The 25,101-nt window shown below is 37.3% G+C and overlaps 1 protein-coding gene across 3 annotated transcripts in view; it reads left to right on the top strand.

The window, feature by feature from the left end:
- Positions 1–24,761, top strand: part of LOC126475335 (longitudinals lacking protein-like) — a 439,557-nt gene extending 414,796 nt beyond the window's left edge. The window contains exon 8 of one of the 3 annotated variants that reach the window (XM_050103126.1): positions 24,106–24,761. In XM_050103126.1, the coding sequence (XP_049959083.1) occupies positions 24,106–24,392 (287 nt within the window). In that variant the 3' untranslated portion in view covers positions 24,393–24,761. The remainder of the gene's footprint in view (positions 1–24,105) is intronic. The other 2 variants (XM_050103129.1, XM_050103130.1) reach the window with 2 other exon arrangements.
- Positions 24,762–25,101: the final 340 nt, after the last annotated feature.

Below are 25,101 nucleotides of genomic sequence, written 5' to 3'. Positions count from 1 at the left end.
CACACATGTTGATTGTGAAAATTTACAATTTGATCACGTTGGAAAGAAGCCTCATCTGTAAAGAACATTTGCACTGAAATGAGGATTGACACATTGTTGCATGAACCATTCGCAGAAGTGTACCCGTGGAGGCCAATCAGCTGCTGATAGTGCCTGCACACACTGTACATGGTATGGAAACAACTGGTTCTCCCGTAGCACTCTCCATACAGTGATGTGGTCAACATTACCTTGTACGGCAGCAACTTCTCTGACACTGACATTAGGGTTATCGTCAACTGCACGAAGAATTGCCTCGTCCATTGCAGGTGTCCTCATTGTTCTAGGTCTTCCCCAGTCGTGAGTCATAGGCTGGAATGTTCCATGCTCCCTAAAACGCCGATCAATTGCTTCGAACGTCTTCCTATCTGAACACCTTCGTTCTGGAAATCTGTCTCGATAGAAACGTACCGCACCACGGCTATTGCCCCGTGCTAATCCATACATCAAATGGGCATCTGCCAACTCTGCATTTGTAAATATTGCACTGACTGCAAAACCACGTTCGTGATGAACACTAACCTGTTGATGCTACGTACTGATGTGTTTGATGCTAATACTGTAGAGCAATGAGTCGCATGTCAACACAAGCACCGAAGTCAACATTACCTTCCTTCAATTGGGCCAACTGGTGGTGAATCGAGGAAGTTCAGTACATACTGATGAAACTAAAATGAGCTCTAACATGGAAATTAAGCGTTTCTGGACACATGTCCACATAACAGCTTTTCTTTATTTGTGTGTGAGGAATGTTTCCTGAAAGTTTGGCCGTACCTTTTTGTAACACCCTGTATAACTCCACTTTGAACATTAAGCAAGGAATCAAAGTTTACATGCAAAGTACTGTTGTGTATTTGATTGTGGCTGTGTAGGTACAGTGCAGCTGAAATTGGTTCTTATTATAATCAGCAAATCATAATAAGGAATAAAAAGTATTATGAAATGAGTATATTATTTACAATGCTGTAACACACCTGCTTCCAATATATTTATGAAAAAATTAATTTAAAATATTTTTAGCACTCAAATGCAGTTCTTCCAAACAATTAAATGAGATTTTTGTAATATTTCAAGAACTTTAACTTTAAAGAATAAATTCTGCTGGTAACTGTTGATTGTGGTAATTCTTCATTCTGTTCGACAGCAGAAGTCCTAGATTTTTCATTTGTTGATTATGTATACGATGTGGAACATGTTGTACACCTTTCAGATACATTCTGACATCCATCTTACGTAATTGTTTTCTTTTGTTAACAATTTTTACTTCCAGCCTCTCATATACTGGTGATGACAATTGCTGCAATACAATAACTTACAACCCATAACTGCACTCTCTCTTTCGCTTCGGCCTAACACCAACCCTTATATGCATTAATGACAATGCATTATTATTGGGATATTGTTACAATTTCAGTTTTTCATAGTTTGCAATGAAAACAAATTTGTTCAAATAATTTTAATGATTAGAATGACAAAGTGCCTGGTAGCTAGTTGTTTACAGGACAGTTACCACAGCAATAACCAATTAGAGAATGAGTTTGATCACACTCAAGGTCTGTAGAAAAATGGTTACACCTTGTGTCCAGTGCACAGTTGCCATATCACTCTGCTACCATTGCTGCTGGCTACCAGTCATCTGTGGTCGACAATTCTGGCCCATTACATAATTGTTATGATTTGTTCTCACGCGCTTCAGTTCTCTCTGTAGTAATTTTTTAATGAAATTTTCTTAGGAAAATAGTGAGACTATTAAGATCTGTTAAACAGAAGACAATACTACAACTAATGGGAAAGTATGAGTGTACTCACTAAGGAACTTCACTGTATTATGTATTGCTTTAACTCTTCTTACGTAGTTGTGACTGTAAAGTTGAAAGTTAACCCATGAACATAAATATGTAACTATGCAATAAACATTCATTGTGTACTATGTTGTTCAGTAGACAGGTGTATCATATATTTCAACTGGTGAATCTTGGTCTATCACAATGCAATGAGCAATTATTTACTTTACACAATATTCTTAGTACTCATTTCTGCTGAATAATTACTTTATTTGGTTTAGATGCTTTGTCTAAGAAGATGATATCCTAACACTATAGGCAGTGAATGTATTGTCTTTATGTTAAAACAATGGGAGATGCTTTTGATTACAAAACATGCTCAACAGAGTTTTTTTTATCAGTTCCTCTGTGGACTGACCCAGTGTTAACTTATTATCTAGCTATATCCCAAGGAATTTAACTCACAGTATTTTATTCAGTTTATGATGATTAATGTCTACTTATGGTACTAGTAGAGCATTTTTAGTTGTTTGAAATTATAGAATATGAGTCTTTATGAGATAAAGGCTTAATATGTTAACTGTGAACCAAGTGCAGTCCTATTCATGTGTAATTTGTATCCTGGTAATGAAGATACCTTGTAGACATATAATGCTATTTTAGACATACATCATTAATCAAATTAAATGGTTTGAAATCACATGTTAAAGACAGAAAGCAAAGGACAGATCAATATGTTTCAGACAGCATATCATGTTATACAGTATCATCTGAATGGGAGTCCCACAGTGATCTGATTTTTTGCCACTGTATATCTAATATGTCAGTGGCATTCCTTCACCTGTGTGTAAAAAAAGTAACTTGACAGTGTTTACAGATTATACAAACATGTCAACTATAAAATCTCAAGATTTTAAACATGGCTGAAACAGCAACTGTTGGAATTCTTCACAGTAAATGATAATTGCCAAACAGTTGCAGGATATAGATTATTAAATTTTTTGCTAATGAAGGTGTCTTCCTGTTCAGGTGTATTTTACTTCTGATGAAGGTATATTTAGATATACCGAAACCGTGGTCAAGGATTTTAATAAATCTTTATCCTGCAACTGTCTGGCTGTTATCATTTACTGTGATCAACTACAAAACTTAAGAGTGTTATGTGCTAACCTCATTCTCAACTCTGTATGAACAAATAAGAAAAACTCACTTCACACAAACCACAAAAACATGGAAGGCATAGTTATTGCACATAACTATTAGATTGCAAAGCAAGTATAATCCTGCAAGTTTATGGCTGTTCAGTCTAACATAACTGATGGAGTAACAGCTTTTTTCATTCTAGTAGCTCTGCTGCTAGTTTTACAAAGATGAATGTAGCTTTAGTTTGCACAAACAGCTAGGAGGAGTTCAACAGTTATTAATGGAATTTCAAACAGTTGCGTCACTTTGTTAGTTTATAGTTTCACTTGTTTGACATCCATGAAGGTTATCTTCCACAATTGGACCTACAGAATGTAGTGAATAAATGAATATATATGCAACTGGCTGAATGGGAATAGGATATTCTCCTGACACTAAGAAGGAAAAAAAATCAGCATTTTGTGTCAGGTCTGAAACTGACTGTCATGAAAGAATGAAAAATATGGTAGCAATCCTGTCTGCAGGCCAACACAGTGAGAGAGATTTTTGAGTGAAAGCAGGCAGGACTCAGCTTTTTGGTTAGCTTATCCACACGATGGTGCCATTTCAGCTTATTCTCCACCCACACACCCCTGAACTTCACACATGGAGCCCCATCCAGTGTACAGGATTTAAATGAGTTAGCAGCAAACACGATAGAATACACGGCATAGTGTTTACATTCTTCTACCTTTTCTTTTAATTTATTTGCTGACGCAGAGGTTTTCGTGCCAGTATTTACCTTTGTGCCTGCAAAGCATCCCTGTGTAGCACTACATATGTACGACGGCAGACGTTAGTTGTGGCAGCACCTACCAACATTTTTCAGAACTTCCGCTTACTTTGCACTCGATTCTAAGCCGCAGGCGGTTTTTTGGATTACAAAAACCAGAAAAAAAGTGCGGCTTAGATTCGGGTAAATACGGTATGTTCAGCATTCTGCTAGATGCAAAAATGTTGTCTTTTAGTTTTAGAGGCCTCTCTTCTGCAATCATAAAAGCTAGAATAATTCCCATATTAATTCTCCAAAATGTTTGATGACACAGGAAGAAGAGAGATCAGTCATTAATTAGACATCAGTTGCTTACTTCCATTTTTGTGTATTGGTGTTACAACTGCATACTTAAGTCTTTCACACAATACATCTTGACTCATCAACTGATTACAGAGGCAACTCAAGGATGGCCCTTTCAAGTTATCACAAGATGTTAGTACTATCACTGACATACCATTATAATCAGAATATTTACTACTTTTTTCAGTCACAATTGATTTTTGTGATCTGTCTAACATATGAGTTGGCAAAAGTGATGTCTGGCTTTGGAGTATGAATAACATCTCCAAGCAAGCTTATGGAACTGCATTTGATTGACAATTTTTTTTTTTTTTTTTTTACCTGTGTTTCAGCTACTGTCAGTAAGAATTCATTTATTTTGTAACCAAGGGTTTGAACCTTGCAATACTGTTTGTTGTGTATTTTTATATGTTGATTAGAACTAGTCCTTTACTTTAAATTAAGCTCTCTCTCCCTATTACATTATATTTTTGATTCAGATGCTACCCACTGTTTATCATGGTTTCCACTTTAAATGTCTCTGGGCGATTTTAAAGGATAACTGACTTCATAAAGTGGGAAGAATATTCTTAGGAAAGGATTAATTTCTCATCCTCTTTGTGTCTTTAGTAATCTTCTTCCCATTTTTCACCCTGTTAGTTATTTAATGGGATATAAAAAAAAAAAAAATCTGCTTACCAAGCAGCAGCAGAACACATGCATAAAAGGGTTGTAATTTGCAAGATTTGGAACCAGTGGCTCCTTCTTCAGGGAGAAGGGTTGAAGGGGAAGGAAGAGGGGTGAAGGAAAAGGACTGGAGAGGTCTAGGAGAAGGGGTAGGTTTTGGTAAAGTCACCCAGAACCACAGGTCAGGGGAGACGTACCACATGAGATGCGAAGGAAAGAGGAGAGAAGCAGTCTTTTCTTCTAATCCTCTACAGTAAGTCTCCCCTGAAAGAGGAGAGGAGTCTTTCCTTCTCATCCCCTATGGTAAGTCTCCCCTGGTCCATGGTTCTAGGTAACTTTCCCAGACTCTACCCCTTTTCCTAGACCTCTCCAGTCCTTTTCCTTCACCCCTTTTCCTTCCCTTTCAACCCTTCTGCCTGAAGAAAAAGCCACTGACTATGAAAGCTTGCCAATTACAAGTGTCTTTTATGTGTGTGTTCTGCTGCCACTTAAGGAGTAGATTTTTTTATCTATCTCATTAAATAATTTTGTCAATAATTGTTGTTTTTGCTGTTAGTTAGTTTCATGTTCTTTGGATCATTTGCATGATAGATCATAATGACATGCAACAAGTCATTTTATATTTTCATCACAAATTATTTTGAAAAAATGCCAACATTTGGATCATTTATAAGTTTTTCTCTATACATTAAAGAAGAAGAAGAAGAAGAACAAGACAGAAAGACAAGTGTGAGTTAGTAGTTTGTACCTGCAACCTTTTACAAATTAGAACAACAGAAGTTCTTCCTCAGATTTGTCGAGGAGAAATATTTTCATTTATTTTCAAATTTACTTTGATGTCTGTGAGACATTTTCTATCACTGTGTAAGCCATCAAAACTTTTGGTTGCAGGATTGTGCACCCCTTGTAATCTAACCTTCCCTCACATCATTTGTTGATTTTCACTGTCTTTATGGTTAACTCTTTGAATAAGCTTCGAGAGGAGTAAGATCTAATATAAACACTTTACTTATCTTCTTTTCTTGTTATTGGCTTCAGTTCTTCGCATTTAGGGGCTGTTTCTTGAAGCTGAAATTTTTAACATTAAAGGTTTCATCATTCCCATTGATGTAATAAGTTTTGAAGTAAGCCTGTTCAGCTTTTTTGTTTTCTACACTATACTTTATTCTTTCAATTTTTCTGTATCACACTGTCTTTTGAATTTTCACATTAACAAAAACTAAAATTAAATGTTTATTCCACATCACAAAAACACATCCAATCACATCAGAGGCATGCCCACTACTACTCACTCGGCAGTGATAACAATATTCCAAAGGGTTTACACATTCTCTTGACAAATGAGTTTCTATAAATTTATATTATCATTTTGTAAATGAATCCAGAAATGAGCATAAAATAGTACCAAATTTTGTAATTAATAATAGAAATTTTAAGTTTGCCAAACACTTTGTAATTTCAAATGTTTCTAAAAGAAAATAATTTAAACTGTAAATTCAGAGCTAGTACATATCGATTGTAATAAAGAAAATAAAGTAATTTCTTTTTACAGACTTTAGTTTGAAATATAATTCATTGTGTGCAAATTTATATGAAATTCCTTTAGAAAAGCAGCTGAGATGATATTAACCTATTCAAAATTTGAGTATATTCCTGGTGTTGATTACTTCTGTTAAGGAAAAGTAATGCTAGAGGCAGGGTGTCGCTTTACACTCTTTATGTGCTAAAGACAATCTTAACATGGAGTAATTAATGTCATTTTCCATTCTGGAATTGTAATTATGTACATCCTTGATCCTTGTTCCTCTTAAAATGTAGTGGATTATTAAAGAAAAAACCATTCTTGAGAGGATAAATATACTGTGAAGCAGTAGTCAGAATGTCCGCCTCCTTTAACAGATGTGTACAAGATGATCATTGATGAGCACTACATCTCATTCTTACAGCACACATTTTAACAATGAATAATGAAGACTTTCTTTCTTAAATATGAGTTACCCCAGAACATTATTCCATGTGATGCTGAATGGTGTCAACTTACTAATTTTTGTCTCCCCAAAATTTGCATGGATTCCAAGTGAAAATATGGCTGAACTAAGTTGTTTTAGCAGTTTCAAAACCCGCTTTATCCATTTTAAATTCTTGTCAATAGGACACCTAAGAATTTTGAAGTTTCCACCCTATTTATTATTTCCCTCCATGTGTTATGCCTACTTTTATGACCTGATGAAGCTGTGGATTCACTGACTGCTCTGAGAGATGGCTGATTGAAACTACAATGTATGAAACATTGGTTCACTTTCTTGGAAGAATGACAAAAATGTATACTTAACCATAAACAATCCATTGCCATGGAAGTGTATCAAATGTTTACAACTTTCTTGGAATATTAAAGCATCACTTGATGCACACAATTACAATATCTTCTCTTGAATTAGTAGTTCAACATTTACAAAAGTTCAGTTCCATCTGAGACTTGATTAGCACTGGTGTCCTAACTATATGATGTTGACTTGAATGAAATTTTCACTCTGCAGCAGAGTTTGTGCTGATATGAAACTTACTTGTAGGTTAAAACTGTGTGCTGCACTGAGGCTGAAATTGGTATTTGTACCAACAAGCACTGCACTTATATGAGATTTCATTTCAGTCACAAACAGCATGTTATACACACACTGAGCCCACAGCAGTGTTCACCCAGAGCTGGTCAGGTTCTGTAGGACCTCCAAAAACACACTATTAGGTGTGTTTGTTAGTATTCTTATTTCATCCAGGTCACATCTAAGGCTGTAATTTCTGTCTTCAGCCAAGCTGTTCCATGTTCCACATCCTATATAATAAACTGATCCCTTTTGTCAGAATCCTTGGACAAATTCCCTTTGTCCTCGGTCATCTGGCTAAGGCTAGCTTCACAATACTTGTGACCTGGTGCCCTGTTCCTAACATGACCTGTGCCATCTGACCTACACCCCTGGCATGACTACTGTCTAGCAGTAAGACTCATTTGTTCCTTCTCTCTATTGGTACAGACCTAGTCTTAGTTTCTTTGATAGAAGTCTGCTGCACCCTACTGTGACCTACAGCTGGATGAGGTTCTTTACTTCAGGTAAAAAGTCAAATTCATTTTATACCATGAGCTCAAATGTAGACAAAAAAGCTGAAGAGCTGTTCCCCTTTCAGGCATCACTTATAGCCTTTACCCAGTTCCCACAATCTTTTCCTACTTTCAACCACTCTAGTACAAATTTTGTGTAATCTAATTCAGCCTGAAGGGCACAAGTCTTAACATCCTGTTTAGTGATCCTCTTGTCTCTTTCTGCGGAGCCTAAAGTTCCATGGAACAGCCTCGTTGAGTTCCCCATACAGTTCCCCACCAATTTCACCTCAGTGACACCCCAACCCACGACCTACATGTCTGACCAAGCTACAGCAACATCCATATTCATGCCTTGTGCAGTTTCATCTTGTAACAGATTACTAGCATGTGACACTGCCATGTCATTTATGGAAGAATCTTGTGCAGGTAATATAAAAACATTACTGAATTAGATAAACACCAATTTCACCTCAGTGACACCCCAACCCACGACCTACATGTCTGACCAAGCTACAGCAACATCCATATTCATGCCTTGTGCAGTTTCATCTTGTAACAGATTACTAGCATGTGACACTGCCATGTCATTTATGGAAGAATCTTGTGCAGGTAATATAAAAACATTACTGAATTAGATAAACATTACATTACTAAATATTTTCCACAGAAGGTGATGTTCCCTGTATGCCACTGCCACTATAGCATGTATTTAGATCAGGTTATGTTGTGTTTGCTACACAAACAAAAAGTAAACAAACTTTGTAGGAAAATGTAGCAATGCACTTTGTTTGTTCTATTATCTGGATCGATGAAAAGCTAGCCACTGTATTATACAAATGACACTTTAGAATGACAATACTGCAGTAAATGCTTAGCTTTGTTGTTCTTGGAACTCTGACTATTGACAATATTTGATAATTAAAGTAAAAATTGGTATGCTAAAACTTCGACTGCTGTCCTAAAATATATCTTTTAAGTAACTAATACTTTTACAGCAGCTTTTTAATCGCTAAAATAACAAAATTTAATGATGGCAGATGTTTACAGCATCAATGTTCAGTGTATTCAACTTATAAAAAAGCATCTTCAGATCATTTGATTTGCTCTACATCTAATATGTTAAGTCGTACTTTGAAACATAGTTTTTATTAAACATATCATGAAAAGGATAGATTGCTACTCATTGTACTCGCATAGTGGAAATTGCAGACAGGCACAACAAAAAGACTTATTTAGCAGTCTTTTTGTTGTGCCTGTCTCCAACTGAACATTTCCACTTTATAATGAGTATCAATCTATTCTTTTCATAATATTGTCATTATTTCATCCTGAATTTTCCATTGGTTTATATTTTTAATAAAAGTTATACAATAATTTACGTTATTTGCCACATATTAATGTACACTGGCCATATAACACACACTACTTTTCATAGTTTACAGAAAAATATACAATTTTCTTGTTTGAAATGAAAATATCATACACAAATTCTTCAGCAAATAATAACACTTTTGCACTGGAAGGTTAAAGAATGGTCTGCTTTAGTGATCCAAGCTTCTTTCTAAATATGTTTGTGCCTTAATGCTTACTTCAAATTATACATTGATGTTTGGACACAAGAGTTTTAAAATGTGCGTAGGAAGCTTACAATTTGCTCTGCATCATGCTGTATTTGTGCTGGTAATGGAAGGTTTCAGCGGTATGTTAGTTTTTGTATAAGAATTTCTAGATCTCATAAATGTGTGGCACCAATGAGGTCAACACCAGCATTGATATACATTCGTCTTTGGACTCAACATTGTCTTTGGGCTGTTCTGCCATGATCAGTTCTTTGTGAGCCTTGCATGTTTGTTCCTGTCCCCCCAGACATAATACATGACATCTCAATAATACTGCATGATTATATACTGTTCGTCATGTGTTCCTCTTCATCCAGTGCTCATGACACAACCTCCATCATTCCCTGCCACCTGGTGAAATGTGTTCCCCTCCCACCCGACGTCGACCTGGACATGCTTCGTGTGTTCGCCACACCCACTGGAGACATCGTCGTAGTCACTCCGTTCCACCTGCAAACCGCTGGCCTACCTGTCGCCGCACGACCAGCACGCCCAGTACGATGCCCGGCTTGCTTCAATGACTTCCAGGTTTGTTGGCCGAACCTTCCTTCATTACATCTACCCACACAGCTCCCCGATGACGCTGTTGAGCTGACTGTGGTCCGGCTCCCATGGACCACCCCTGCTGATGCCTTAGTCACCCCCCCCCCCCCCCCTGCCTCTCAAGAGTACCCTGTACTGCTATGTGACGCCGATGAGGTCAACACCAGCATCGAATCATTTGTCTTTGGACTCTGAGCATTGTCTTTGAGCAGTTCTGCCATGGTCAGTTCTTTGTGAGCCTTGCATGTGTTTAGGTGAATAAATGAACTACTGCTAAATGAGTGTTGTAACCAACCTGAACATCTCCCTCAAATGTAAAGGGGAAAAACATTATTTTCAAAGTGTGTCAAAATGACACACTTTTTCTGGTGATATACTTGTTCCTGTGTATCTTCTTCAGCAGTGTTGGTTGTCTCGTAGCTTTTGTTAAATTCTGCAAGAAGCTTCTGCCGCAACAAATAACTGATTAAAAGTAAATATGGTACACTATTTTCTTGGTATCCATGTTTGTAGCACTAGCAGGATACCCATTGCAAAAGTTTATGTGTATCTTCCAACAAAATTTTTGTGAATATTTAGGTCTAAAATGTTTTCAGTGTTTGCTTCTGTCATCTCCTGATCATTGCTAGTTATTTTTATGTTGTTAAGTTCTATTGATTTAGTTTGAGCTTCTATCATCTGGTTTTTTTGTGACTTTTTTTTAGTCCCTGCTGACTGAAGCAGGACTCATTCTCTCAAAAGTGTTTTGCCACTCTCTGGATTTTTTTCTGGCACTTTGTATTCAATTTCAGTTTATCTATCATCCACAAATAAAACTGAATGAGCATCAATAATAAGTGGTAGAGCATCCATATAGAAAAGAATGTAGGAACCCTATATCAAACCCTGTGGGATCCCTCAGGAAACAGATTTTCAGAGAAATAATTGCCAGAATTTGATATTACAATTATTTTTTGTTCCCTGTCTGTTATGTATGAAGTGACCACTGTAAAGCACTGTCCCTGACTCCATGCATCTATAATCTGGGCAGAAGTAAGGAATGATTCTCTGAACTGAATCCTTTTGTCAGAACACAGAATTTTTGTGTGGCCCCTTTACTGTTATCTTATGTGGATCTTATCTTTTATGTAGATTTTCTAATGGCTTTCATAATGCCTTTTTTTCTTTGTTAGAAGCCTATCTGTTTTTATAATTTATAGAACTGTTTTCTGCAATCTTTTAAAACTCATAAGAAAAGTCCAGTGGAATAGTTATAGAGCTGTATTTTCATATATCTTTGTCAATACCTTTCTGAACAATGGTTTAACCAACTCATATTTCAGCATGTATGTTTACAACATATGTTTCCACGTATCAGAGGAATTTCAATGAAACTGGCAATGATGCCTATGTCCACATCTCATTTGAATTATATAATAATGACACAGTGAAGGAACAGCTAAAAAGATATTTCAGATCACAGTGAGGTGTATTAAAATCAAAAGTGCATTTGATCCTCTGCAAGAAAGTCAAAGGGGTACAGTTATCATTAACACATTTCATGTAAAACATTGCAGTAAACCTAAACTATTTGTAAGTATCAGTTTAGCTGATCTATTCTCTGCAAGAATGTCAAAGCGGTACAGTTTTCATGAACACGTTTCATTTAAAACATTGAAGAAAACCTAAACCATGTGTAAGTATCAGTTTAGCTCATCAGTAATGTATATAATTATCTATAATACCTAAGGAACTTGCTGGAAGGAATAATACATAAAATAAAGGAAAGGTAATCACTCGCCTATAGCTGACTGATCTGTGGTGCATAAAAACACTCAACAAAAAACAGTATTTACATTAGTTTTTTTAGCAGAAGTATCTGCATTCATACACACAGCCACACAGACACCCGAATGTACACACCTGCAGCCATGTGTACTTCTACCAGAGAAAGAACAAGAGTTCTAAAGCTAGTGGAAATATTGTTTTCTGTTGTGTCATTCTATGCTATAGGCTAGTGGTTGCCTTTCCTTTATTTTATGTATTATATAATTATCTGTTTTGAAGATTGGAAATATTTGTTAATAGGATGATAACTAATAATGCTCAATGTAACTATGTTGTTTTTCTTACAGTTTGTACATAACTGCCATTCTTTGGTAGGGGTCAAGATAGTGGTTTACATTTATATGATATTTCTGGGGGAAAATCCTCTGTTCACGGAGAAATGTGTATGTTCATGAAAAAATGTTTATATTTCTTTAAAAAAGTGTCAAACATGACAAGCTACAATTTGTTAAAAGTCCACTTGCAGAACACAACTTTAGAATATCTGCATAACTAACCATATTAAAACTAAAACAATGGAAAATCCAGGATGGAATGTAACAATATTATGAGAAGGAAAGTTGCTACTCACCAAGTAGCTAAGATCCTGATTCTCAGACTAATATTAGGTTTGTGCATAAATTGGTAGCGTTTTTGTTTTGAGTGTTGGTAATCTGGTTCCTTTGTGCTTATTTATCAATTGTCATGTTTTGTTTATTGTTCATGTTGCTATTTGAGTTTAAATTTTGTCATTTAGTCATTTGGATAAAGTGAGTGGAGATGGATGCTAAAAAATTGAGTGCCAAGTGCAGAAATTGGAACATTTCCAACATTTTCTTCTGTTTGACTTCAGGAGAGCAGTAACAGCAGCAGAGGCAGCCAGAAACATTTGTGCTGTGTATGGGGATAATGCCACTGGGCTGAGCATGGCAATGAAATTTTAAGGAGGATAATTTTGACATTAGTAACTCTTCACTTTCAGCAAGACTTTCAGGGTTTGATGAAGATTGTTTAAACATGATAATACACAATTATTCATGTCAGTGTAAGAGAGAACTGGCAAATGTGATGAAATTTGCATGCAATGGGGAGAGTTCAAAAATCAGGTGTACGGGTGCCGTATGCTCTAAGCCAAAATCACAAACAAATATCAGTAGGTGGCCATATGAGCACCTTTGCTTGCTTGTCATCAATTGGCTGTTGAACAACACCAAACTTTCCTATCCTGTGTCATTACTGGTGATGATAAATGGTGTCTTTATGCTAACATACAGAAAAGAAGGGAATGGTTGAGTCCAAACGAAAGATAATGTTATGCATCTGGTGGAACAGTGATGGTGTTGTGTACTACGAATTGCTTCCACTAGGTGTAACTATCACTGCTGACATTTACTGTCAACAACTGAGATGTCTTGTAGAGGCAATACAAGAGCAATGACTGTGTGAAGTGATGCTACTCCATGCTAACGCCAATGCACATTCTTCTAGACTGACTAAAAACACTATACAGGAGTTGGGTTAGAAAGTCAGTCTGCACCCACTTTGTTCACCTGATCTTGCATCATCATATTTTCACCTTCACTCTCCACTGAACAGCCTTCAAGGAAGTTTCTTTCCAGATAAAAATGCATTCTGAACATGGCTCGACAAGTTGTTTGCCTGACAACCATATCATTTCTACAGTTTCTAACAACAAGAGAAGCGGTGCAAAACTGGATAGCGAACTCCACACTTCTCTTACTACAGTTGACTAACTTGAAATGCTTAGCCAATCTTCGTCTTTGGACACACAGCTATGTTGATCTACATAACTTCTTCTCCAAAGAAATAATGCTGGTTAGACAAGCCAAAAAATTACTATCTCTCTCACTTGAAATAACTCGGTACTCTCATACTTTCAGTTCAGCTCAGGTGTATTTTCCTTTCCACAAGTTTCATATAATTTACTCAAATCTAAGCCGCACTTTTTTTCCGGTTTTTGTAATCCAAAAAGCCGCCTGCAGCTTAGAATCGAGTGCAAAGCAAGTGGAAGTTCTGAAAAATGTTGGTAGGTGCCGCCACAACAAACTTCTGCCATCGAATATATGTAGCGCTACACAGGCATGCTTTGTAGGCACAAAGAAATACTGGCACCAAAACCTCCATGTCAGTAAATAAATTTAAAAAAAAAAGGTGGAAGACGAGCTTTTTTTCTCTGCCCCAAGTTTCGACCACTGCATTTTCATACATTATCCAACGAAGTAAATACAAATTCCGTATCGTTCATCTTCAAATGTAGCAGAATTTCAATGTACTATGAAAATCCGACATGCAAGACTGTGATGTTTGATGGCCAACTCTACTTTCTGAATTTTTTCCTACCTGTGAGAAGAGATGGTTGCTAATAGGAACCTGATGAAATGTGAATCACATGCAGTATTCTCTTCACCATAAGAATAATATGAATATAAACATTTTGCCATGTAGTCTTTCGTGTTTGCTGCTATCTCATTTAAATCCTGTCTGCCTAATAAACTACGAAACTAGAGTGAGACAACAGCAAACGCGGAAGAATATACATATCGCGTCATGTTTATATTCGTATTATTCTTATGCCTAATAGTGATACAGTCAGAAATGAAGCACAGCAACTGACTAGATTTTTAATCCTAGGATGACTCTAATTTCTGTGCAGAATTTGATGTACTAAAGAAGCAGCCGCAAGGATTTTCAAACGGAGAAACATTATTGCCTAACTCTCGTTCAGAACATGTTCTATCATACGCAGTCTATTATTTGGTTCTTGTTGATCATTATCAAAGAAAGCAGCAGTGTAAGTAACAACAAATAGCAGTCTCTTGCCATTGTTTTGCTAATGAGATGATTACTCTCTCTTTTTTTTGAATTGTAAGCGGCGGTAGTGCTCACAAAAGCAAGTCATGCCGCGAGCAGTGACACGCAGTAAACACGCACTATCAGAATGCGACAAACAATGCGTGACACAGTACAGTAATGCATTTTCAGCTTTGAGTGACGTACACCTATAACAAAGAAAACAGCACTTATCAGATCAAAGCAAAATAAGCAATCGATTCAAACCAGACGAAGCACGTGAAAAAGGAAGGGTACCCGTATAAATACAGACGGAGCACCTGATGCATAGCAATGGCTACCTGGTAAAGCTTAATTGCTAAGCTTACGACTCGAACCAAACTACTGTAGCTCTATCGTCATTCATTTGACCTAAATTGTGTCTCATATTACAATGGACCAACTTTGTTTCGATTTGGAGGTGCGGCCTAAAACTTTACTCTCCCCTTGAATTTCGAGTCTCAAATTTCCAGTGCAGCTTAGATTCGGGACATTTTTTTTTCCTTTATTTCGAGTCTCATTTTTCAGGTGCGGCTTAGATTCGAGTAAATACGGTAAGCATACGAACTCTTGCAAGTCAACTACACTGATACCCATGAGATACAATTAAATATAATCACAATTGCATGGTTTTAACAACCAAATTATTTATATACATCCCACGTGTGTTGCTTCGTTCAGAGCTAAGACATGAAGTTAAAATTCTATAGTCAAATGTCCGTTTTTATGTTGTTGTCTTTTTTTTTTTTTTTTTTTTTAACAATCACATTCACTAACACAGCAAAGAATAGTGTTTAATTACTCCGTGTCCTTTCGCAAAGCTTCTTTGGCTCTTGCGGCAAACAGTTGTTGGCATTGTTTGACTGCCCCGATTATTGTCTTCTCATTAAAAACTTTGAACCTGCACACAGAAACCAGCGGTGCAGTAGATACCTTTTTGTTCTCTTACTTACTTTTAAAATATCGGGTGTTGAAGAAGGTGGAAGGCTGAGTGTCTCTAGAATCTACACCAAAATTCTTGAGTTACTACATATCCCTCCCCTTAGCTCGAACATGCGAATTTTATACATATTCATTATGTACTTTAATATCTCACATAATGCTAATTTATATTTTAATCAGTATACATTATATTTCATTTAGTAATTGCGTACTTAAAAGCAACCCCATTTTCAAGAAGGGACATCGAACAGATGTGCAGAACTAAAGACCTATATCTCTAACGTCGACCAGTTGTAGAATTTTGGAACACGTATTATGTTCGATTATAATGACTTTTCTGGAGACTAGAAATCTACTCTGTAGGAATCAGCATGGGTTTCGAAAAAGACGGTCGTGTGAAACCCAGCTCGCGCTATTCGTCCACGAGACTCAGAGGGCCATAGACACGGGTTCACAGGTAGATGCCGTGTTTCTTGACTTCCGCAAGGCATTCAATACAGTTTCCCACAGTCGTTTCATGAACAAAGTAAGAGCATATGGACTATCAGACCAATTGTGTGATTGGATTGAAGAGTTCCTAGATAACAGAACGCAGCATGTCCTTCTCAATGGAGAGAAGTCTTCCGAAGTAAGAGTGATTTCAGGTGTGCCGCAGGGGAGTGTCATAGGACCGTTGCTATTCACAATATACATAAATGACCTGGTGGATGACATCGGAAGTTCACTGAAGCTTTTTGCAGATGATGCTGTGGTGTATCGAGAGGTAACAATGCAAAATTGTACTGAAATGCAGGAGGATCTGCAGCGAATTGACGTATGGTGCAGGGAATGGCAATTGAATCTCAATGTAGACAAGTGTAATGTGCTGCAAATACATAGAAAGATAGATCCCTTATCATTTAGCTACAAAATAGCAGGTCAGCAACTGGAAGCAGTTAATTTCATAAATTATCTGGGAATACGCATTAGGAGTGATTTAAAATGGAATGATCATATAAAGTTGATCATCGGTAAAGCAGATGCCAGACTGAGATTTACTGGAAGAATCCTAAGGAAATGCAATCTGAAAACAAAGGAAGTAGGTTACAGTACGCTTGTTCGCCCACTGCTTGAATACTGCTCAGCAGTGTGGGATCCGTACCAGATAGGGTTGATAGAAGAGATAGAGAAGATCCAACAGAGAGCAGCGTGCTTCATTACAGGATCACTTAGTAATTGCAAAAGCGTTACGGAGATGATAGATAAACTCCAGTGGAAGACTCTGCAGGAGAGACGCTCCGTAGCTCGGTACGGGCTTTTGCTAAAGTTTCGAGAACATACCTTCACCGAAGAGTCAAGCAGTATATTGCTCCCTCCTACGTATATCTCGCAAAGAGACCATGAGGATAAAATAAGAGAGATTAGAGCCCACACAGAAGCATACCGACAATCCTTCTTTCCACAAACAATACGAGACTGGAATAGAAGGGAGAACCGATAGAGGTGCTCAGGGTTCCCTCCGCCACACACTGTCAGGTGGCTTGCAGAATATGGATGTAGATGTAGATGTAGAACCTCTTCTTTTTTCATTTTGATAATAACTATCTGAGCATTTCACCTAATGAATTTTTATATCTAGGAATCATGCAGACAACATTCTTGATTTCCAATCACAAACTCCAGGTGTCATAGACACTTAATTATTTCTTTTTTCATTCTAATTCTCTGTACTATTTTTTTCTTTAGTACGTTATAGTTTCATTACCTACAGTAGCTTGTAGTCTGGAGGAACTCTGGGCAAATGAAATTGTTCTTTCTGACACTTATAAACATAAAACATAATAATGCTAGTGGAATGTAAAATTCAAATTTATGAGAGTAATTTCTACAAAATGTTTGATTTCTGCCATGATACTGTCCTTTTCCCTTTAGTAACAGTACCTATACCTTACATACAGGTTGACCCTGTGAGCGCACTTCCTCCTTCTGTTTCGGTAGGTATCCCCCTCTTAATTCCTATTTTCCTATGGTACAGGTCAATCCCCTTCTTGGTGTCTCTGTCCACACAGTGTAGGTCAGTCTTTCTCAGATCTGCCTATCTGCCTTTTGTATCCAATAAATGCTGGGTGTGCCCCCCCCCCTTTTATCCTCCCTGAGTAGGACTCATTGTTCATTTCCCAAGTATACACCTTTATGTACTCTATAATTAAATATCCTCTGGAAAATAAAATCTATTTCATATTTAACACTCACTTCCTAATACTTCACTTCATCCCCTAGAGTCCGGTGCTACTCTTCCACTTCTAAGCTTCCAGTAGATATCACATTTATTTACACTATTCTGTATATCATTCATTTACTTATGCCATACTTGTCCTCTATCCTACAAATCATCAGAACAAATGTTCAACTGACATTCCTGAAAAATTATCACAATTAGCTCCTTCTTGGTTTATGCTCATTAATTCCTCTTTATGTATCTTATGTATCCCTAATGTAGAATTATCATAGTTTTCATACACACACACACACACACACACACACACACACACACACACACACACGCGCGCGCGCGCGCACATATCCATCCGCACATATACAGACACAGGCAGACATATGTAAATGCAAAGAGACTGGGCAGAGATGTCAGTTGAGGCGGAAGTACAGAGGCAAAGATGTCCTTTGAGAACATTTCTGTTTTCTGTCAGACATTTTATTTCTATGGAAAAATTCTCAAAACATTGTGTAGTCTTCTATTTGAATCCTTTCTTTGCCAAAGTTAGATTCATTAGAGAGAAGTTCAGATAATTTTTCTCTTCTATTGCTGTGTATACTGCTATTATTCTCGAATGTTAATGGATTTTTGACACACAGTTTCATTGGGAAATAAATGTACTGCGGGGTTGTGATTAGTATTCTCAATTTCTTACAGAAACAATGCGAAGTCCATGTTGGAATATCAACAATAGCGGAAAGTACAGATTGCTAATATCCACAAAGGTGACATGTTGAGTTGCAGACAGGCACAGCAAACGGACTGTTACACATTAAGCTTTTGGCCAAAGGCTGCATCAGAAGAGAAAAAGACATATGCATCCACACAAGCAAGCACACCTCACAAAAACATGGCTGATATCTCTGGCTTCTCATGCCAGACTGAAACAAACACTGTGAGTGGGAGCACCAGTCAGTAGTGGAATGGGGAAGGAGGAGGGACAGCAGGGTACGGGTGGGGAAAAGGAAACAGTGCTGCCTGTCAGGGTGTTTCAGTGATTGAAGGCGGCAGACATATTTCACTTTAATATCTGCTTCACAACCTGGGGCAGCTGGATCCTCCCCTCCACCATCAGCTGTTATGAACTATACAGATGGGAGTTATCCTTACAACACATTCTCCTCTCCTGAAATCCTCCCGGCCTTAGCCTGCAGTAATCTAGTACTCCACATACTCCACCCAACAGTTTCCACTCCCTCTGTCCTATCAGCTCCTCCAAACTCACATCCTCTTGCTTGTTGTTCACTGCTCTCTGCCAATGCACCCACTGATATTTACCCCTTCCTTGCTCCTCTTCTTTCAATTCCTTTTTTTTCCATTCCCTCCCCCTAAACAGCCTCCCTATGCTGCACCAATGGGCCTTGTCTGCCACCTCTAGTCGCTGCATACTCTGCCAGGCAACATTGTTTCCTCTTCCCCCACTCATACCCTGCTACCCATTCCCCTTCCCCATTCCACTACAAATTGTTGCTCCCATTCAGTTCATTTGTTTCAGTCTGGCTTGAGCAGACAGAAATAGTGGTTGTGTGTGTGAGGTCTGCTTGCTTACATGAATGCATGTGAGGTTTTATTTTCTGATGAAGGCTGTGTCCTAAAACTTAATGTGTAACAGTCCTTTCATTATGCCTGTCTTCAACTCAATATATCATCTTAATGGAGAGAAGTTTATTAAACAGCTTAAGAAGATCTGATATATAGATATTCCAGTTAAGATTTTCATCAATTTGCGCATCCAAGAACTTAGAACTTTCTACATTGTTTATTATCTTTTTTTGTTAACTACATTAATATGAGAGGGAGTATTTTTGACAGTGCAAAAGCTAATCTTACTGTGCAAAATCTGTTAATAATTGTTACAAAGGTTGTTGTTGTGGTCTTCAGTCCTGAGACTGGTTTGATGCAGCTCTCCACGCTACTCTATCCTGTGCTAGCTCCTTCATCTCCCAGTGCCTACTGCAACCTACATCCTTCTGAATCTGTTTAGTGTATTCATCTCTTGGTCTCCCTCTATGATTTTTACCCTCCACGCTGCCCTCCAATGCTAAATTTGTGATCCCTTGATGCCTCAGAACACGTGCTACCAACTGATCCCTTCTTCTTGTCAAATTGTGCCACAAACTCCTCTTCTCCCCAATTCTATTCAATGCCTCCTCATTAATTACGTGATCTACCCATCTAATCTTCAGCATTCTTCTGTAGCACCACATTTCGAAAGCTTCTATTCTCTTCTTGTCGAAACTATTTATTGTCCATGTTTCACTTCCATACATGGCTACACTCCAAACAAATACTTCCAGAAACGACTTCCTGACACTTAAATCTATACTCGATGTTAACAAATTTCTCTTCATCAGAAACGCTTTCCTTGCGATTGCCAGTCTACATTTTATATCCTCTCTACTTCGACCATCATCAGTTATTTTGCTCCCCAAATAGCAAAACTCCTTTACTACCTTAAGTGTCTCATTTCCTAATCTAATTCCCTCAGCATCACCCAATTTAATTCGACTACATTCCATTATGCTCATTTTGCTTTTGTTGATGTTCATCTTATATCCTCCTTTCAAGACACTGTCCATTCCGTTCAACTGCTCTTCCCAGTCCATTGCTGTCTCTGACAGAATTACAATGTCATCGGCAAACCTCAAAGTTTTTATTTCTTCTCCATGGATTTTAATAGCTACTCCAAATTTTTCCTTTGTTTCCTTTATTGCTTGCACAATACACAGATTTACTAACATCGGGAAGAGGCTACAACCCTGTCACACTCCCTTCCCAACCACTGCTTCCCTTTCATGCCCCTTGACTCTTATGACTGTCATCTGGTTTCTGTACAAATTGTAAATAGCCTTTCGCTCCCTGTATTTTACCCCTGCCGCCTTTAGAATTTGAAAGAGAGTATTCCAGTCAACATTGTGAAAAGCTTTCTCTAAGTCTACAAATGCTAGAAACGTAGGTTTGCCCTTCCTTAATCTAGCTTCTAAGATAAGTCGTAAGGTCAGTATTGCCTCACATGTTCCAACATTTCTACGGAATCCAAACTGATCTTCCCCAAGTACGGCTTCTACCAGTTTTTCCATTCATCTGTAAATAATTCGCGTTAGTATTTTGCAGCTGTGACTTATTAAACAGATAGTTCGGTAATTTTCACAATCGTCAACACCTGCTTTCTTTGGGATTGGAATTATTATATTCTTCTTGAAGTCTGAAGGTATTTCGCGTCTCTCGTACATCTTACTCAGCAGATGGTAGAGTTTTGTCAGCACTGGCTCTCCCAAGGCCGTCAGTAGTTCTATTGGAATGTTGTCTACTCTCGGGGCCTTGTTTCGACTCAGGTCTTTCAGTGCTCTGTCAAACTCTTCCCGCAGTATCGAATCTCCCATTTCATCTTCATCTACATCCTCTTCCATTTCCATAATATTGTCCTCAAGTACATCGCCCTTGTATAGACCCTCTATATACTCTTTCCATCTTTCTGCTTTCCCTTCTTTGCTTAGAACTGGGTTTCCATCTGAGCTCTTGACATTCATACAAGTGGATCTCTTTTCTCCAAAGGTCTCTTTAATTTTCCTGTAGGCACTATCTATCTTACCCCTAGTGATGTAAGCCTCTACATCCTTACATTTGTCCTCTAGCCATGCCTGCTTAGCCATTTTGCACTTCCTGTCGATCTAATTTTTGAGGCGTTTGTATTCCTTTTTGCCTGCTTCATTTACTGCATTTTTATATTTTCTCCTTTCATCAATTAAATTCAATATTTCTTCTGTTACCCAAGGATTTCTACTAGCCCTCACCTTTTTACCTACTTGATCCTTGCTGCCTTCACTACTTCATCCCTCAGAGCTACCCATTCTTCTTCTACTGTATTTCTTTCCCCCATTACTGCCAATTGTTCCCTTATGCTCTCCCTGAAACTCTGTACAACCTCTGGTTTAGTCAGTTTATCCAGGTCCCATCTCCTTAAATTCCCACATTTTTGCAATTTCTTCAGTTTTAATCTACTGTTCATAACCAATAGATTGTGGTCAGAGTCCACATCTGCCCCTGGAAATGTCTTACAATTTAAAACCTGGTTCCTAAATCTCTGTCTTACCATTATATAATCTATCTGATACCTTTTAGTATCTCCAGGATTCTTCCATGTATACAACCTTCTTTTATGATTCTTGAACCAAGTGTTAGCTATGATTAAGTTATGCTCTGTGCAAAATTCTACCAGACGGCTTCCTCTTTCATTTCTTACCCCCAATCCATATTCACCTACTATGTTTCCTTCTCTCCCTTTTCCTACTCTCGAATTCCAGTCACCCATGACTATTAAATTTCCATCTCCCTTCACTACCTGAATAATTTCTTTTATCTCATCATACATTTCTTCAATTTCTTTGTCATCTGCAGAGCTAGTTGGCATATAGACTTGTACGACTGTAGCAGGCGTGGGCTTCGTGTCTATCTTGGCCACTATAATACGTTCACTAAGCTGTTTGTAGTAGCTTACCGTATTCCTATTTTCCTATTCATTATTAAACCTACTCCTGCATTACCCCTATTTGATTTTGTATTTATAACCCTGTATTCACCTGACCAGAAGTCTTGTTCCTCCTGCCACCAAACTTCTCTAATACATAGGTATCAATTTCCATTTTCCTTGTTGGTGCTTCTGTTATTGGCTTAATGTGTAACAGTCTTTTCATTATGCCTGTCTTCAACTCAACATGTCATCTTAATGGAGAGAAGTTTATTAAACAGCTTAAGGAGCTCTGCTATATAGTTTTTCCAGTTCAAATTTAATATGTAACAGTCTTTTCATTATGCCTGTCTTCAACTCAGCATGTTCAAATTTTCATCAATTTCCACATCCAAAAACTTAGAACTTTCTACATTGTTTATTATCTTTTTTTGTTAACCACATTAATATGAGAGGGAGTATTTTTGACAGAGCAAAAGCTAATCTTACTGTGCAAAATCTGTTAATAATTGTAACAAAGGTATCAATTTCCATTTTCTTTGTTCATGCTTCTGTTATTAGCTTGAGTATAATGCTTGTATAATCTATAAAAGGAGTTTATTCAGGATCTGGATTCAATTAAAGAAAATAAGGATAAAAAAATTAGTTTTTAATTGAGAAATGTGGGAGTGGAAATATGAGGCTATCACTTCTATGCACTGTAAAAACTACAGTTTACTTTTAAATATAAAATTAGGAGTTTATACAAAGAATGAGACATTCTACTGATTATCTAGTATACTGAGGTGTTAGATTTCTATAAATGAATGATGTAGCAAGAATATTTCTATATACTTACTTATCAAATATTAAATGCAAAGTCTGTGTTATATGAATGCCTAGCCACACATTATTGTGATTGAGTAAGACCCACTTTGCTACAACTTCATACCATGATAGAGTAATACTTCATGTGCTTGAGAAGAGTTTATGAAACTGTCATTGTTCATAACATTAATACCAAGAATTTTATTTATTTTTATTTCACAAATATTGAATGAACTAACTGGCTTACCCATATAACATAATGCACAGTGTGCTATCTTGTGAGACAGGGAGGTGAGCCAGGCCCATGTTGAATCCAGGCAACAGATTAATGACTGAGTGTAGTTTTCAGGTGGCTTCCTGTGCCTGCTCCCCAAATTCTGCCTCAGAGGGAACGTTTCACAAACACTTAAAATACAGTCATACAGAACAAAATTTAGTGCACATGACTTCCTTCACTTATTTACTTTGTCAGAAAGGGCATCCAGCTGCTCGGTTAAATAATGGAAATAAATTTGCCAAATCCTGAATCTGCATACAATACAGGATAAATGCAAGGGAAAAGAAAGAGTTTCATTTATTAACTAAGAAATTGCTATGTTTTTGGCACAAAATGACATAACACAGGACCTTTCAGTAACTTGCAAGTTAAATAATGTAGGAATTTGAATTTTTCTATTATACTGCATCTTGATAGTATTTGCCATTTTCTTCTTTCCTTCCGTCATTTCAGAGAAAACACTAGAGAACAGTGATTTTATGTGCTTTCTACATAATTCAAATAAAAAAAGCAAGCTCTTTGCCAAAACTGTGGCTTAAAGGGGTTTAAAAATGATTCATTCACTGCAATAGATAATCCATAGGCATTTCAGTGTGTTTTCTGATGGTTCGTTAACAAGATTATGTATTTACTATAAATGTCTCATACATGTTGATTCCAATAGAAGTATGACAGAATTGTTATTTATTGTTTCAGATGCAGCAAACAAATGGAGCAGTTTTGCCCTGAATACTTTCTGTACAGAAGCACTTAGGAATTTTGATTCAGAAGCTACTACTTCAGAAAACCCACCCCGTTTCACATGCCCTTACTGTGGTAGATCATATCGATACAAAAGTTCACTGACTTCTCACCTTAGGGTTGAATGTGGGCGTGGACCACAATTTCAGTGTCCTTACTGTCCTCAAAAGACAACACAAGACAGTAGTCTAAGAAGACATATTCGGAAACTTCATCCTGGAGCAAGTCTGGAGATACATTGATACAAAAGAAGATCTATTTAAGTATCAGCTGCCTTAAATAATGTACTTTCTGTTACTTTTACCATGGTAACATGTAATCCAGATCTGAAGCTCTTTGCTGGGCTAACAGAGACACACACAGCTTTGTTATTAGGATCAATAGAATAATATTATCCTAGTTCAGAGGAGTAAGCTATGGGTTCTTAAATCCACAGAAGTCCACTGATCCCAGCTGGGTTTTGAGCCACTGCAAAGGAAAGGTACAGTTAGTTTCTGCGGCTGGCATTGGCCAATATTGGAGCAAATTTGGCTGTAGTATTTATTTTCATCTCAGCATCTGTCTCCAACTCAATACAAATATTTTGGAGAACTAATGATTTCCAAAGCTTCACAGAGAAGGATTTGAAGTAAATCTGATGAGACAGTATGAAAATATTCTCATGTTTAAATATAGAAGTAACTGTAATATTCAAGTGAAAATATACACTTAACTGAGGTGAATGTGATTAGAGTGTTTAATATGATAATTTGGTTCATCAGTAATGCAGCCAGATAAACAAGAAGCAAATGTTTAATGGCTGTTAGAGTGAAACAATTGTAGTACAGCTGACAAAAGCACAAAAAGCAGACAGACAAATTTTAATTTCTACAGTTATAGGTATCTTCCTTGTGACCTCCTGGAAATACAGATGAAAAAAGTAATGTTAACAAGAAAGATAAAATTAGTGGT

Source organism: Schistocerca serialis, chromosome 4 (genome assembly GCF_023864345.2).
Source record: "Schistocerca serialis cubense isolate TAMUIC-IGC-003099 chromosome 4, iqSchSeri2.2, whole genome shotgun sequence".
In the NCBI taxonomy this organism is placed as follows: Eukaryota; Metazoa; Arthropoda; class Insecta; order Orthoptera; family Acrididae; genus Schistocerca; species Schistocerca serialis.
This window is presented reverse-complemented; position numbering and strand designations above follow the sequence as displayed.